The following is a 17500-nucleotide window of genomic DNA, read 5'->3' as shown; positions in this document are numbered from 1 at the left end:
GTGTTTAAATAAGCAAGAGTGAATGTGTGTATGTTTATGTGTGTGAGTGTGATTGTGTTTGTGTGTGTGAGTGTGATTGTGTGTTAATGTGCAAGGGTGATTGTGTGTGTGCGTTTGTGTGAGTGTGTGCGTGTTTATGTGTGTGAGTGTGACTGTGTGTGCGCGTTTGTGTGTGTGTGCATGTTTTGGTGTGTGAGTGTGATTGTGTGTGTATGTGTGTGTGTGTGTTGTGTGAGTGTGTGCATGTGTGTGAGTGTGTGCATGTGTTTATGTGTGTGAGTGAGATTGTATAAGTGTGTGAGTGTGTTTATGTGTGTGGGTGTGATTGTGTGTGCGCGTTTGTGTGAGTGTAAGTGTGATTGTGTGTGCTATTTTGTGTGTGCGTGATTGTGTGCATGTTTGTGATTGTGTGTGCATGTTTTGGTGTGTTAGCGTAATTGTGTCTGTGAGAGAGAGTGTGTGTATGTTTTGGTGTGTGTGTCTGTTTGTTTGTGTGTGCTTATGTTTGTGAGTGTGATTGCCTTTGTTTGAGTGTGCGTGTGTTTTAATAAGCAAGGGTGATTGTGTGTGTGTGTGTGTGATTGTGTGTGTGCGTTTGTGTGAGTGTGTGCGTGTTTATGTGTGTGAGTGTGCCTGTGTGTGTATGTGTGTGTGTGTGTTTATGTGTGCGAGTGTAAGTGTGTGCATGTGTGAGAGTGTGAGTGTGTGAGAGAGAGTGTGTGTATGTGTGTGTGTTGTGTTATTATTAGAGTGAAATGTAAACAAACCTCCAGTTTGGTTGAAGCGTTCCTTTAAGGTTTCCATGTTGACTTTGAAGGTCTGCTGGTAACTCAAATAACCCTGAGTCTCCCTCTCCCAGTACTTTGCATCATTTGCGTTTAACATCCAGTCCTGTTTGGGTTCTGCTTTCTCTGTGTTGCTGTCATAGTGAATCATCTGAACGTCATCAACCAAACCAACACCCACAAACTCTGGAAGGTTTGGGACTTGAGAGGACGCAGTGTGGAAATACTTCAGAGAGTGAATCCCTGCAAGAAAAAGTTCAAGTCATGACTTTAGTTTTCAGACTGTTTTATAAATCACTGAGAGTCAAGAAGACATGAAGCACATTCAAGACAACTTCAGCTGTTGTGAGGTAAACAAACACAAAAACACATTCATAGATAAAACGTCTGCTCCAGAGTCCAGACTCTCTTTACTTTGAATATTCTGCTACGTCTTAAAAATGGATTCAATCTAACGACTCAAATGTTTAATATTAGAAAATCATATTTTCTACTGCAGAGTATTTAATGTGAAGTGAAACTACTTCAATTTCCAGTTAGTCAATGAGACTTTTATTCTTAAAGTCCTTAAATAGTTGGTTTCTCTCTCTTTATATATCAATATATATTAATCCATATATACACATATACATTTATACTGGACCCAGTTAACAAAACAAAGTGGGACATTGTTACAGGAAGGGCTTGACTATTTTTTAAATGTATAGACTCAGAAAATATTTGACAACAATAACAACACGACAACATGTTCATTAGGTTGTCAACAACATTTCTGATTCAGATCCATCGACTGAAAATAATTCATCTGTACGTTTGGCTCTGATTCCTAAGATGTCAAAGTCAAATACTTATGACAAAGACATGTAATTGAGACTTGATGTTTAAATGTTAAACATAAGCTTCATTATAAATAACTATAAATCTGATAATGCGTCCAAACAGAACTTGAATTAAGAAAATAAAATGTCTGTTTTTTTAAAAGAAGATGTGATAAATGCACTTATTCTTTGTTTATTCTGTAAAAATACACTTGGTGCATGTGAGCAAACATAAAGGCTGATACCTTCATATCTGTGACAGACTCACATCAAGCAGTCCGGCTTCAGTGCAGATGTTATCACATTAGAAAGTATTAACAGACATCTGTCATGTATTCATCATGGAGGCAGCCTCGTCCTGATTCTTTGTCTCCCTGCTTCTTTTCACTGACATCATTTACATTAGAGATGAATTTGTGTTTTGTGTTAGTAACAATGTGTGTTGATTGTATTGGAGGAGGAGGTCACATTGATAACAGATCATTACTTAGTAATATCTCATGTCAGTGATGTTACTCACGGTCTTTATCAGACTAAATGATGTTGAACATTGTACCAACAAAGCAGGAAGCTGTTTGTCCTCAGCAGCTTCCTGTTACTATGGAAACAGCGCCATCTACTGACTACAATAACAAACCCAAACCTGAGTCGTCGCCTTATTTGTCAGTTTTCACAGTTTAGATGAATAACTGAGGTGTTTGAGTCGCTGGGAGATGAATCATAAATAACTAAAATGATAATTTAAAATATATATATTTACATCAATAACAGTCTTGATTCATATCAACGGACTGAACCTGTTATTTCTTCACAACTTTTTATAAACCAACATGAAACATGAGACACGTCATGAATAAATAAGTCTGAAATAATAAAGTTCATAATGTGCACAAGACAAGAAACTCTTTGTTTCATCGCTGAGTTTAAACGTGGCTTCGTTTTTCACTGTTTCCTGATTCATCGGAGTCTGTTGGACTCTTTCGCTTCAGAATCGCTGCGTCATTTCGTCCAGAACCAGCTCGGACCGTGTCGATCTTAATGGTTCTGACCAGAGTAAGAAGTCAAATAACGGTCAGGATCCAAAGAAAGAAAAGTCCCTGTTCAGTTGATCTTTTCAGAAATAGAATATAATCTTTCCTTCTTCCATGAGATCGATGACATTCACTAACATGAACTTTTAAATCATGTCTTTGAAACGTTACTAAACTTCTCAAATCTGCAACGAAGGAACCAAACATCAAACATTACAATAGACCTCAAATCATTTTAGTGTCTTTTAGAAACATGGAGCATTTTTACTTTCACTTCAAATCGACCAAACACAATCAAATAAAGTAGAAACGTGGACTTTAACTCACGTGCCGTCGCGCTGTGTGCTCCTGCCAGGAGAAGCAGGGACAGTACAGTGAACATGGTGAGCGGTGGTGTATTCCTCTTTGCTGGGCTGAAGGTAGATGAGCTCTTCTCTCCACAGAGAGACGGACTGAGGAGACAAGAGACGAAACCAGGGGAGACGAGGACAAACTGTGGGGCGGGGACATCCTCTGAGCCAATGGGAATTTAGGATCAGCCTCTACGTCACTTAAAACTGGGTGAAACTCAGCCACTGAGGTTGTAGAAGGAAAAGTGAAAGTAACGAACTGCGTAGTGTTATAACTTCACACCCTGTAGAGTCGAATAATATATGTTTAAGATCATTTATACGTAGAGCAACACATTTATAAGATAATGTGTTTATTGTATTATTGTATTTGTAGGATATTGTACTTGTAGGATAATGTATTAGTCAGATATTGTACTTGTATGATAATGTATTTGTAGGATATTGTACTAGTAGGATATTGTACTTGTATGATAATGTATTTGTAGGATATTGTACTTGTATGATAATGTATTTGTAGGATATTGTGCATTGTACTTGTAGGATAATGTACTTGTATGATAATGTATTTGTAAGATATTGTACTTGTATGATAATGTATTTGTAGGATATTGTACTTGTAGGATAATGTATTAGTCAGATATTGTACTTGTAAGATAATGTATTTGTAGGATATTGTACTTGTATGATAATGTATTTGAAGGATATTGTACTAGTAGGATATTGTACTTGTATGATAATGTATTTGTAGGATATTGTACTTGTATGATAATGTATTTGTAGGATATTGTACTTGTAGGATAATGTACTTGTATGATAATGTATTTGTAGGATATTGTACTTGTATGATAATGTATTTGTAGGATATTATATTGTACTTGTATGATAATGTATTTGTAGGATATTGTACTTGTATGATAATGTATTAGTAGGATATTGTACTTGTAGGATAATATATTTTTAAGATCATTTATACGTAGTGCAACACATTTGTAAGATAATCTGTTTATAGGATTATTGTATTTGTAGGATCATGTATTTGTACCAGTGCAGTTTCTGTCTACATCTTTCTACACATTTATTTTTCCAGATTCATACGAGGTCACCATGACCTTTACTTTTGACCTCTGAAATCTAACCAGTTCATCTCAAGTTGAAGAAATTCCCTCCCAGAGGTCAGAGGTCACATTCAAGAGGCCAAAAACATATTTTGTGAGTCCAGGTGAACTTCACCTTTGACCTTTGACCACCAAAACTAATCAGTTCGTCCAGAATCCAAATTTGTACCAAATTTTAAGAAACTCCCTCAAGGAATCCCAGATATATCTCAAGTCATGAGTATGGGACGGACGGACAGACAACCTGAAAACAAGCCCCCCCCACAGAGGCAAACAACTAACTAACACAGATGAGCCCCATTGTTAAGACAGACAATATAATAACACAAGATAGTGAACGTGAAGCCATATTTTACGTCTGTTTCACTCACAAGTTAAATAATAAAACCAAAGCAGAAACTGAACACAAGCATCAGATCAGACTCAGTTCTGTTGTGTTGCTGAAAACTGCTCAGACGAGAGAAATTTGACTCTTCTGTTGATGTTTGAACAGCTGATGTCGTGTTTCATTTCTGTTTCACTCTCGACTTTCTGTTCACCAAGCACTTTGTAAAATGTCGCATCATTCGTGTTCCACTGAATCGATGTTTGACACCGAGGCTTGGTTGACGAAGGCTCATCCCACACTCGACCATAAGAGTTCACCGAGACAGTTAAACAAATATACTGTGAGGTAGTGATGTCCACTCATTGAGAACCTGGGCTCTGTCCCACTTTAAAGGTCCCAACACACACCTGAGGGGTCGTGTGTGAGAGGATGAAAGAAACAACGAAGTTCTCCTGCTCATTCTAAATGTTTTCTCTTCTCCAATCATTTCTTTTAGAGGAACATTGGATCATTACACCAGATTGAGCCTTGAACAGTTGTTTAAGGGAAATAATGTAAGTTTAAAGAGAGACGACTAATCTTAAGTGGCCCAAACCAGACTTGATGTGTTGTTTTATATATACAGTATATTATATGATATTTTGGTTTTGGATAAGGTTTTACTGAAGGTTTAGTTTAAAGGTAGGACTGAAGGTTTTGAGTACGTCTCCAGAAAATCAATGTAAGTCCATATAATGTCCTCTGAAATCCTGGAGGAGGACAGTGTTTATATGTGTGTGTGTGTGTGTACGGGTTAGATCTCTTGTTCAGTTCTCACAGTGCCACAGCGCCCCCACCAGGCACAAACAGCACATCCCTGTTTCTGGTAAACCCCATGACTGTTTGCTTTTCTTTGGTTATATGACGCTGAGTCTTGATGCTTGATCTGAGGGCGGATCACACTGATGGTTTCATTTGTCTCTTTCAGGACACTGAGGCTTCTTGTCCTCCTCGTTTGTCCAAATTCCTCTGGTGTCCAACAGAATACTTCCTGCACAAACACAATCAAGGTAAACAGTGATCAAACTTTGTCATAAAACACACACACACACACACACACACACACACACACACACACACACACACACACACACACACACACACGTGGACATTCATTAAAATGACAAGACACTGCATCGTATAAAAAATATGTATGCAATAATCTCATACAGAATATTTGCATGTTAAAAGTATATGTAAACATGGGCTGTGAACTTTTGATGCAGCAATGGTGACTCATCACACCCAGATAAAACCAAAAGCTTATTCAAGACCAACTCGTGTTTGTGTTTCGTGTCCTTGTGTGACCTCTGTCCAGATTCTCCTCCGGAAAACCGCAGAGAATTAATAATAATAATGACAATATTGTTTTTAAAGGGGGGACATCAAAAGAAAACCTAAATACACATTTATTAGTAGCAATTAAGTAATTTATACATAAATTCGTATTTAGGTTAATTAATGAATCTAATCCATTTAGAACAGACAGTTTCAGTTTATTGTAATACAGTAAAACGTGTGTGTGTGTGAGTCATATATGAGCCGAATTTAGCATAAAGACACAGTTACTTGTCAAATATCTTATTTAATTTATTTGGCCCATGTGAGATCACTTCTTTAAACTTTTAGTATATTTCTGAATGGAGTTTGGTTTGAAGCGTGCAGTGACGTTGTGCACCCCGCCCTCTCGTGGTGGAAAATGTTATTACACCAAGCTAGAAAACGAAAGTGCAGAGTGAACAAACAAATAATAATAATAATAATAATAATATTGTTGTTGTTGTTACCTGGAGTTAATCAGAGTTTTACTGTAATTTTTAACAGCCATATTTTAATGAAGACAGAAGACATTATGTATAATTCATTTTCATTTTTCATTTCCTATGACACTGAAACTGCAACAGACTTATTAGTGAATGTAACTATAGCAGGTTCTGTGTTTCACTGGTAAATACAGGGGGACTGATGGAGTATCTCCACCACTGATTACACATTAATACGGGCTATAATATCAGCATTGTGTAATCTTGTTAAACTCATGTTTAACACTTTATTTATATTATTTCTCTGTCATTTTCTTGTTAAATTGTCTAAAGCCTGCAGCAGCAGCAGCAGCAGGTGTCCGGCGGTGGAGTGCTGGTTAGTACAGGACCATGTGGGTCGAGGAGGAGCGACGAGGAGCGTCTGTCCTGCTTTATATCAGGACAGACGCAAACAGCCGAGATGCAGCGTCAGAACAGATTCCCTCCGACATCAACCCGGACAGAGTCTTCTTTATCACAGGTGAGCTCAGAATGAGACTGACGGGACCTTGCTGCCGCGGCTCATCCCCCGATATCTACTACGCAGTCTCTGGCTCCAAATGCACAAGATTCGTATTCAGGTCAGATGTTTTGGCTTCATTTCTGGACCTTTGGAGAAAGTGGAGAAGCGCCGTCCGTCTTCAACTACAGTCCATGGTTACATGTTAACTTTCTGACTCTGTCCTCAGACCCGGCTGCCACGCTCTGCCACCAGTCCTCTCGGCCCCCACCAGAGGCTCGCTGCAGAAGGCCCAGTGTGAGATCAGCCCTTCCTGCATCAGCCCTCCACACTCAAATGGGTTGCTCCACTCACAGTCACTGGCTTCAGCCCCGTGTACCTGCAAGCTGATTGGTTCTCGGCTGCGCTACTGGGGCTCAACAAACAGCTGGTCATTTCCAGCATCATGCGGTCTCCCACGGCAACCAAAGAGCCAAATGGTAACACTGAGGAAAATGTGTATCATACCTGAGTCGTATGTGGTAGTTTGAATCTCTCCCTCCTCACTGTCTGTTTCCTCAGTGATCCTGAGTGTCAGCAGTAAAACCGTCTCAGTGCAGGCCCGGCTCGGGAAGCCAGTGCTGCTGGACTGTGGTTTCTGGGTCGATCCTTCCTCGCCTCTGTCCGGGTCGGGTTTCGCCGTCGAGTGGCGTTACCAGTTCAGAGGCAAAGGACGACTGGTTCTGGCTTACGACGGCAAGACAGACCGTGTGGCTGACACCCAGGAGGAAGGGGCCACACTGGACTTTGAGGGTTTGCACCAGAAAGGAAATGCATCCCTGATCCTGCAGGAGACGAAAGTGCGTCACTCCGGGACGTATATTTGCACCGTGCATCTGCCGTACCTTCAGGCTCAGGTGGCGGTGGAGCTTGAGATTGTAGGTGAGGGAAAAGATTATGTTCTCACCCCTGTTGTTTGTTATTTGGTTTTTATTTAACAACGGAACAGATTTTCAGTAAATTTGGTGGAAGGATGTGTTTTGAGTCCGGGAAGAATCATCTCTGTCCACTCGAACATTTTGGCTTTCAATCAGTATTAATCTCCGTCTATACTCACATGCATGAAAACCCCCGTACGCTGGGTGCCTGGAAATTGTCCCAGATTGCACAGCATTCGCTTTCAAACCACACTGAAATACACAAGTTATAGAATTAGCACCAGCTCTGTAATAAACGTGATTTCATTGGGAACAAGAGTAAAATGATTAACTTTCTCTTTTTTGTTTTCAGAACCTCCATCCCTCTCCATCCACCCCTCCCCTCTGCCCCTCGCTGTTCCCGGACAGACTTTGGTTGTCCAGTGTGAAGCGTCCGGCTTCGCCCCGCTCTCCCTGGAGCTGAGCTGGGAGTTTAAAGGCGCAGATGGGAAGTCCAGACCTCTGGAATCAGCCAGCGTAACGGGCCACAGGCAGGCGTGGGATGGCACCTACGGCCAGAGTGCCCAGCTGGAGCTCGACACCTCTAACCTGGGCACGGGGGGGGGGGCTCACCTGTGTGGCCGTCCACCCTGGAGGCACACGACGGGCCAGCACGTCCCTCAGTGTCATCGGTAATGTGGAAGAATTTGGTTTTGTTCATATAAGATACGGGTAAAGTATGAAATAAAAGCAAAGAGTCAAAGTAATGTTGAGGTAAAACTGATGTTCACCCTTTTCATTTCATCCTTGAGAGAAATAGCTTTTTATGGGGGATACGATCGTTTTAACTCGTTTGCTACATGTGACAGTGAAATGTTAAAGATTAAATGAATAATTTTCATCCTGATTGACAATAAAGAAGCAAATCTGATATGAGAGAATCCATTAAGGCTTGAATTGTGTGTTCTTCTCTTTTACAGGATTCGGTTCTCTGTCTATTGAGGACTCGATGGCGATGGTTGGTGTGGCGCTCGTGCTCTACGGTCTCATCGAGTTGGTCTCCTGGACCTTTTCCAGCTCAGGTATCTAATAAAACAACAGCAATTGAACAGAAACATTATTTCTAAACTGACAATAATAATATTATTCATGTGTCGTGAATGATCTGAACCATTTAGTGGTTTCAAGCTGCAAAAGGCTTGATACTCTCTTACCATCTATCTACTACTTCCAGACATCTCTGTCTGTCTGTGTTTTGCATATCTCGAGAACCGTTCATCTTATCAGCTTTTCATGTGAATTGTTGAAGGTCCTGTTTAGTGTTGTGTCGAATTTGGAGCAATTTGATACCTTCGATATTAATAATTAGGGGCAGAATTTCTTTAAGTACTTTTGTAGGAATGGGATGTAAGATACAGGTTGTTGGTTTAGAACATGAGATTAGTGTTGGGACCTGGTTTTTGGGAGACCAAAGCTCTGCCTATATGTGCAGTGTTGTGTTCTTTTTTCCTTAGGTAGAGATGGTAGAGTCGGTCTGGTTCAACAAAGTATTTATTTAGAAGCAATGAACAGCTACTACATAGCTATGGGCACTCAACGTACAGCCCCAAGCCGCCTAATACCGCCGGGGAAGTCAAGAGTCGCCCCGAGCAGACGACAGGTGCAATATTTATAATAATAGGTAGAACTTCATTGGGAGGGGGAGTCACGTGGCTAGTGCACAGGCTGGTCCCAGCCTCTAGGCACTGGAATCTGCCAATGATGAGGAGCCGCTCCCAGTTTCGTCCCTCCTTTGACAGTAGCTGGGAAAATCTTCACATTCTGACAGTGTTTGGTTTGGTGTTTTAAAACAAGCCTTGAATCGGCTGACAGCTTGTGAGTTTTCAGTATGGCATGCGCCTTTCCTATTTGTCCTTCAGACCCTAGTGGCAGCTGATTGAATTCTTTCTAAGGGTATGTCACAGTTTTTTAAGAAAACAGTGCATTCATGTATGTGTGATGTTTGAAATAAAGCTAATGGAGTTTATGCTGTAATATAGTAAGTTAGGTATGAGAACAAGTCAAAGTACAGTGTATTGTCTGCCACAGATGTACAGTCTTCTCAAACAGGCATTATCAGACAGGTGCAAGACTGAACTGCGATGTGACGCACACACACACACACACAACAATCAACTTCAAGATTAAAACCAGCCAGCAACGGCTACTATCAGTCACTATGTGAAGGCCGCACATTTTCCCACATATTCAGCCCAAAGTGCCCCTGCCCCCCCACCCCTGTCCAACATACTGCACTTGTTTAGAGTTCAGTTTCATTGCCATCTTCACAGACACATATTCAAAGAAAAACATAGATTTTAGTCTTAACAATATTCAAAGGAAAACATAGATTTTAGTCTTAACAATATTCAAAGGAAAACATAGATTTTAGTCTTAACAGCAGCCAAAAACCTGAAGCCGCATGTCCCTCCAGGACTCAGTCTCCCAGGGGCCATCAACATCACACAGAGGTGTGAAAACCCCCCCAGGGACACAGGTTTCAACTCCCATTGGTCACTCTGGACCCCATGACCTGTGAGGTCACCGGGCCAATATAAGGCCAGGTCTCCCCCTCTTCTGTCTCTTCTGTCCTCGTCCTACAATCCTTCCACAGGAGGGAAGTCTGTCGAGCCTCTTCTCCAGCTCACATCCTCTTTTTCCATCCAACTCTTCGAGAGGAGCACAAAGGTGCAGCTTCCAGCTCATCTCACCAAGGAAACCTCCTCATACTCCAAGCTCTACCAACCCTCCTAGCAGCGATGCGATGTCCTGCAGGAAAACTTCAACCAGCAACTGAGCTACACAGCTCAACAGAATCACCAAGGCAAGAGCCACAGACTTGCAAGACGACACAAAACTGCGAACTGCACAGCAACTTCCTTTTTCCCCTTTCCACGGACGGGTAACACAACTGGGCTTAATAATTATACTAGGCTAAGCAAGACTGTTTATTCGATTCGGTGTGATGTTTATAAATTTGATTTGTGGTGTTGTGATATTTTGGGTACAAGTTATTGAGAAAGTAATGTTAGTCTGTTATGCTCTGCACAGTCTTTCGTTGCATCCAATCTAGTAACTTTGTCTAATTTGGCACACACACACACAGACACACGCATATCCCTTCACCTCATTATCTCTACAGGTCGTAAACATTCCAATAGGTGGGGGAGGGTGTTATCTCTTTGGCCAGCCGCCATTTTGGAAGCACACAGACACACAGACACACACACGTATACTCATATACACATCTTTGTTTAGTAATCACACTGTTAGTAATTTGTGTTTTATACTTTATTATATTCATAATAAACGTTTTACTTTCACAAATGCTTTTTTATTAATGTTGCATAAGTGAATTTTGCCAACCTCTACACTGTCAAGAACTCCATATCCTTCAACTTAGCTAACTATCTATATGGTAATTTTGGTTATAGTTATTAATTTAATTGTGAATCAGAGTTCCAAATTTGTAGTTAGTACTTTTATGAGACTTATTCAATAAATTGGCTATCTTTTCCCTTCCTTTGAAGGGTGGTGCCCCGAGGTAACTTTAATCAATTAAAGTTATTATTTAATATTAATAATAAAATATTCATATTTCATATTTTATTTTGATAACCAAATTTATTGAATGCCGAAAGGCACACCATTTTATGGTATCACGTTTGATGCATTATGGCACAACATTAGTTTGGTCAGCTGATCAAGGCTGATCAGAGAGAAGGGATCGACCCTAGGGATCGAGGAATACTGGGTTCGGTGGAGGTGTGACTCTCAGTCAGCCTGGCTACAGAGCTGAAGAGAAACCTGGGGTTGTTTTTATTCTCTTCTATTAGTTTTGAGTAGTAGGCAGCTCTTGCTTTGTGGAGCCTTCTTATATGCTTTAACACTGCTCTTCCAGTCTAGGAGATATTCAACACGGCCGCTGGAGTGCCACTTCCTTTCTAGTTTTCTTGATACTTGTTTTAACTCATGTGTCTTGGAATTATACCACGGAGCTAATTTACTATGTTTTACGTACTTTTTTAGAGGCGCTATTGAGTCTAATGTTAATCGTAATGAGTCTACAGAGCTATCGACGAGATGGTCAATCTCAGTGGAGCTGGGGTTTTTAATGAATTTGTTGTTTATATCGACGGATAATACGGGTTTAAATGTAATCGGAATTATTTCCTTAAATTTAGCTACAGCGCTATCAGGTAGACATCTAGAAAATGAGTTTTTTATTAGTGGCATATATTCTGATAATGAAAAGTTGAAGGTTATTAAATTGTGGCCTGATAGAATTGGATTGCGCCGGAGTACTGTTAGATGTTCAATTTTGACACCGTATGATAATACAAGGTCAAGTGTGTGGTTACAACAATGAGTAGGTTGGTGTACACACTGACTGAAACCAATTGAGTCTAGTATTGAAATAAATGCTACGCTAAGGCTATCTTTATTATTGTCAACATGAATATTAAAGTCACCAACAATAATAATTTTATCGGTCTTTAGGACTAGGTTTGATAAAAACTCAGGGAATTCTGTTAAAAATTCCGTATAAGCCCCAGGAGCACGGTGAACTACAGCAAATATGATTGGCTGTTGGTGTTTCTTTGATTGGTGTGGAAGACTAAGAACAAGACATTCAAATGAGTTGTAGCTTAGTTTAGGTTTAGGATTAATTGATAGACTGGAGTTAAAAATAGCAGCAACTCCACCTCCTCGGCCGAATTCTCTGGGAACGTGTGAATTTATATGACTGGGGGGGGGGTAGATTCATTTAGGCTGACACATTCATCAGGATGCAGCCAGGTCTCAGTGAGGGACAATAAATCTATTTTTTGATCTGAGACTAGTTCATTAACTAAAACAGCCTTTGATGATAATGATCTAATGTTTAAAAGACCACATTTAAAAGTCTTTGTTTCCTGAGTTGTTGCAGAGGTTGTGTTAATTTGTATTAGATTTGTTTGTGGAATTCTCCTCTGTTATTGTTTGATTTAAACAATGTAACGGGACGGGGGACAGACACAGTCTCTATGGGTTGTGGTTGTGTGACTGGTCCAGAGGGAGCGCAGAGAAGTGTGTAGCACTGCAGCTCTGCGTCCTGGTCCCACCTCTGGGTTGTCCTTTAATACACTGGGTAATATTCCTAGATAAGAGAGCTGCTCCATCCCAAGTGGGAGGAACGCGTCTCTCCCAACAAGACCAGGTTTCCTCCAAAGAGTTTGCCAATTATCTACAAAGCCCGGAACCGTTTACAGGACAGCACCTGGACAGCCAGCGGGTAAAAGACAACAAGCGGCTCAACATGTCATCACCTGTCGTGTTCGGGAGAGTAACTAGACAAATAGAATATCTATAACATTATACGAAATCCCTGTCGGCCAGACCTCACTGTACGAATATTGTACAGGTTGTGGTTTCTTCTGTCTTCCTCCTCCGGTGTGGTGGAGGGAAGATCTGGTAGTGGGGGGGAGGAGGGTTGAAAGGGAGTGTGACGTGACTCCGGTGAAGAACCAGCTCAGAAACTTCTGTCCCGCTGTTAGCTTCCGGTTAGCTTCTCTGCTAATGGCAACACACCCACAAGTCACCGGAACAGGATATCCGCTGAAACCTTCAAAATAAAACCCTCTGTTGACGAGCTGCGGTGTTAGGTCACAACGGTCATCAGAGTAGAAATACTACTACTACGAGTATTACTACTACTACTATTACTACTACTACTATTATTACTACTACTACTAGTATTACTACGACTACTACTACTAGTATTACTACTACTACTACTACTATTATTACTACTATGACTACTACTATTACTACTACTACTACTATTATTACTACTACTACTACTACTACTATTATTATTATTACTACTACTATTATTACGACTACTACTACTACGACTACTATTACCACTACTGCTACTACTAGTACTACTACTACTATTATTACTACTACTACTTCTACTACTATTATTACTACTACTACTACTACTATTATTACTACTACTACTACTACTACTGCTACTACTACTACTGTTACTACTACTACCACTAATACAACTACTACTACATCTACTATTACTACTAACAATAATAATAATAATTAGATCACCTGATCATTACAGGAGGATCTAGAGAAATACTACGACAAACAGGACGTGCAAAAGCATCTATCCTGATATGTTCTTACGCAAGTTGCTTATGACAATGCGACAATTATCAAGGCTAACGTCTTGCCATCTCTCAGTCTGAAGGAGTGTTCAACAAGTTGGACTGGAAAAGTGTTAGTCCAATTATTTAGCAGAGTCTGAGCAGGTGCCATTACCAGGGACTGCATTGATGGCTTCAGTTCTCTTGCAGATATCAAATCAGACAAACACCGGTGTAGCAGGCATACAAATGAGATAATGAAATGTGTCGGCCCATGGGTCCCACAGCACATTACATCTAGCTGAGTCCAAGCAGCCTAAAAACGAATTCCTTCACAGTTCCAATGTCATCGGTTTCCGGGCAGATTTCAGTTTTCCCAGGAAGAAGCAAAGCACCGCTCTGATCTGAGTGAGTGTCAGCGAGAGATCAGTGGATCTGCTCATGTCTGATAATGAAAACACACTCAATCACAAAGTGGTTTTACACACGACTAAAAAAACTACTGTATAATAATAATAATGAGATTATTAAAGACAGCAGCAAATCAAACATGAGAATTTACTTCATAATAAAACCACCACAATCATTTTCTTGTCATGTGTAAAATGTCTTTGTCGTTTTCCTGTTGAGACTCACAGGTTTGACCAAATAGCTTTTTCCTTGCTGCTCTTACAGGTCAAATCCACATTAGTTTATTCTCTGGGACAATAATGAACATTTGAACTTTCACAGATGTGTTGAACTTTTCTACACGTTGAATCACAAAGAGGCAGAAATCCCAGAGAACATCAGAGACTTTATTAAAAACAGAAGTACAAAAGGAATGAAACAGCAAAGCAGCTTAATTGAACATTTATTGATAAAAACCCAACACAAGAAGAGAAGTTGAGCCTCAACGTTCAGTTTCTACACTGTAAAAATGAAAACTTGAAATTGTGTTACTGCGATTTCTAAATATAATCAACAGAGAATATTTAATGGATTTGTAAACGTATTTGCTTCAACTAACTTTGCTAAGTTAAATTTGTAAAGTTGCTGAAGTTATGTTGGCAAAACACAAAATGGTACGTTTGTGATATGACACGTCTCATGTCTCATCAGGGGAAACGTGACCTAACGTCATAAAGGTGAGTGTTTAGCTTGAATACAGGACAGAAATTCTGGTTCTGCGGCTGTGGCTCAGGAGGTAGACTGGATTGTCCACTAACCAGAGGGGCACAGGTTCGATCCCCAGCTACTCCGGTCCGCATGCCCAAGTGTCCATAAGCAAGAATCAGAACGCTAAAACTACCTGACAGCTTCGTGGACAATGTGTATTGACGGACAGAAAAACACTGTATGAGTGAATGTGACTGAGGGTGCGGTAAAGTGTCGAGTGGTCAACAAGACGATATCAATGTATTCAAATGTTCATATGGAGAACATCACTGCTCAGGTGATCAACTCAGTCTGCATGGGAACTGCTTGAATCCTCTGAGCCTGACGAGCAGGGACACTGGAACTCGCAGCTTTGAGAAAATGTGAAGTTTTTAAACTTACGAAAGATAAGTTCAGTAATTTTGCGCTGTTCGAACCTTTTCATTTTTGCAGTGTAAATGTTAACAAGGCTAAAACAGAAAAGTCCCTTGTCCCTAAAAACAGGAAATATTTACAGAACATTTCATATGAGATACTTAAAACATCCCACAACCCTTTTATAATCTCCACTAAAATGAACTAATAAAGGTTAAGAACACAGCAAAGCATGAATATAACCAAACAAAAACAAAACAAGCAACTCTGGATTAATTAATTTCTTGTTCAGGCCAAATTAGAAATAAAATAAAATCAGAATATTTAACTGGAAAACTAATTTTGTACTGATGCTCGTGTTGTGTGTCCGTGTGTGACAACAACTCATTATTGTGTGTAATTTATAAAGTTATTTTAATTCCATTAACATTGATTGTATCACTTGTCCAAATCCCACCAGATTCAACACTGCACTTCCTTGGGCCCTTAACAACACACAGGTCAAGTGTGAAGCTGATAAAATGAACGGTTCTCGAGATACGTGAGTCACATAGCAACAGATTTATGGAATCATGAGACAGATCATATTTCCAGACCCTAAGATGTGGATGTGTGGGTGTCTATATATGTATATTTAAATATAAAACTGTAACTAAGATGTTCTATAAATTAACTGCATGTGAACAGTGTTGTGACACTTTCATTGTTTTTTAAAATGTGTTTTACTTCACTCCAGGTAAAGAAAAAGTAATAATCCTCATTTGATTTACCAATATTTAAACAAACATTTATCAGAGGGAAGTTTACATTTCTTATTTTTAACTAAAAGATCAAATTTAATCAACGCCACCATTTAATTTTCATATTTGTCGTTTTTTTAAAAAATTTGTATTATTTGTATTTCAATCAATGTCTGACCCTGAATATCAGTTTATGATTTGAGTGATGAATAATCAATGAGTTCCCAGCGTAAGGGGGAGACTGTGGTGACACTGCTTCTCGTCCATCAACCTGAAGAGAGAAAAAAGAAATTAAAATGAAATGTTCAGTTCCACAAAGCCACGTATTTGATGTATTTACAGTATTGAGACCTAATATTTCCATCATTCTCTCAGTGAAATTAAAGTTTACTCAGAAAAAATACACTGATCTTAAATTGATAAGCCCTAAATATTGGGTTTATTAACATTTGAATTGTTGTGTCACTGCTGATATTTGAGTTTGAATTCAACATTTAATCTGTCCTATTAACGTGAAGGTTTCTGATCTGTGCCTTGCTCTCAGCAGATTGTTTTATTTCTAATTAAAACAGAGGTTTTACAGATCACACATATGTTACTTTGCACTTAGTTTGAGGCAGTTTTGTTTAACAGATGAAGCAACTCACTGTGTTCAGGAGGACGTCTCACTTGGAGAATTAGAACCTCGTTCACCTGATTTCAGCGGCTCTAAGGCACCTGGATCTTTTACAGCTGTGAGGTCAGAAACACATCGTTAGTCCATCCTCCTCTGAACAGACACTTTTATTACAAACAACCAACACTGCAGGGAACCGTCCTGAAAACTCTCTTCAGCACGAAATGAACCCTGTCTAATCTACAGAGGGTTTACTAGAGTCCTGCACTGGGTCAGGTTCCTGTGGGGAGCCTCATATCCACTGAAATAAAAATGGGCAGAAGTGAACATTTGTGCCAATTTTGAAGAAATTCCCTCGAGGCCTTCCTGAGATATCGTGTTCACGAGATGGGGACGAACGGATGAACAGCCTGAAAACATAACGCCTCCCTGACTGTCGCCGGTGTGGACCAGTACAAAGTGGACCAGTACAAAGTGGACCAGTACAAAGTGGACCAAAGAGGTGTTGGGGGTGTTTTATAAAACTGGACATGTTAGTACTTTCAGCTGCTGTGCAAACGTGACGTGATGTCCTCATAAAGCACATTAGTATAAAAGAAAACAGAATAGAAATAGAAGTTTTACTTACCAGGTGAGGTACATTGGGCTGAAATAAGAAGAAAATACAAATGATTTCAGTTATTACAGTAAAAACACAAACTGAATTGTGTCATGTTTTCTCAGTGGCGATCCTCCTCAAGCGATCGACAACATACTGTCACTTCTTATTGTTTGTGTGCTGGACGCTGTGTGCAGAGCACTATAAACAGAGCAATGTGGC

General features: G+C 39.9%; 3 protein-coding genes and 3 pseudogenes across 6 annotated transcripts in view; 3 read left to right on the top strand and 3 right to left on the bottom strand.

Moving 5' to 3' along the window:
* The window catches only part of LOC118122501 (tapasin-like), a 74252-nt gene extending 65315 nt beyond the window's left edge, over window positions 1-8937 (top strand). Inside the window, 3 exon segments of the mRNA XM_047344199.1 lie at window positions 7524-7652; window positions 8001-8319; window positions 8608-8937. Coding sequence (XP_047200155.1) covers window positions 7524-7652; window positions 8001-8319; window positions 8608-8629 — 470 coding nt within the window. The 3' untranslated portion in view covers window positions 8630-8937.
* The window catches only part of LOC118124614, a 478051-nt pseudogene that overhangs the window by 211666 nt on the left and 248885 nt on the right, over window positions 1-17500 (top strand).
* LOC124851132 (major histocompatibility complex class I-related gene protein-like) overlaps window positions 1-17500 on the bottom strand; it is a 208199-nt gene that overhangs the window by 15354 nt on the left and 175345 nt on the right. For 2 of the 4 annotated variants that reach the window (XM_047344201.1, XM_047344200.1), the window contains exons 1-2: window positions 2962-3119; window positions 768-1028 (exon numbers count right to left, since the gene is read on the bottom strand). The exons of 1 other annotated variant lie outside the window; for it this stretch is intronic. In XM_047344201.1, coding sequence (XP_047200157.1) covers window positions 768-1028; window positions 2962-3016 — 316 coding nt within the window. In that variant the 5' untranslated portion in view covers window positions 3017-3119. Of the gene's footprint in view, window positions 1-767; window positions 1029-2961; window positions 3120-17500 lie in introns of those variants that run through there. One more of the 4 variants, XM_047344202.1, reaches the window with a different exon arrangement.
* Window positions 1-17500, bottom strand: part of LOC118124654 — a 247630-nt pseudogene that overhangs the window by 82829 nt on the left and 147301 nt on the right.
* Window positions 1-17500, top strand: part of LOC118124619 — a 268444-nt pseudogene that overhangs the window by 170725 nt on the left and 80219 nt on the right.
* LOC118124626 (major histocompatibility complex class I-related gene protein) overlaps window positions 16205-17500 on the bottom strand; it is a 106058-nt gene continuing 104762 nt past the window's right edge. The window contains 3 exon segments of the mRNA XM_047344195.1: window positions 16205-16335; window positions 16712-16796; window positions 17309-17326. Coding sequence (XP_047200151.1) covers window positions 16717-16796; window positions 17309-17326 — 98 coding nt within the window. The 3' untranslated portion in view covers window positions 16205-16335; window positions 16712-16716.

This window comes from Hippoglossus stenolepis, chromosome 17 (assembly GCF_022539355.2).
Source record: "Hippoglossus stenolepis isolate QCI-W04-F060 chromosome 17, HSTE1.2, whole genome shotgun sequence".
Classification (NCBI taxonomy): domain Eukaryota; kingdom Metazoa; phylum Chordata; class Actinopteri; order Pleuronectiformes; family Pleuronectidae; genus Hippoglossus; species Hippoglossus stenolepis.
Note: the sequence above shows the minus strand (reverse complement) of the source record. Positions and strands in the feature narration are given on the sequence as shown.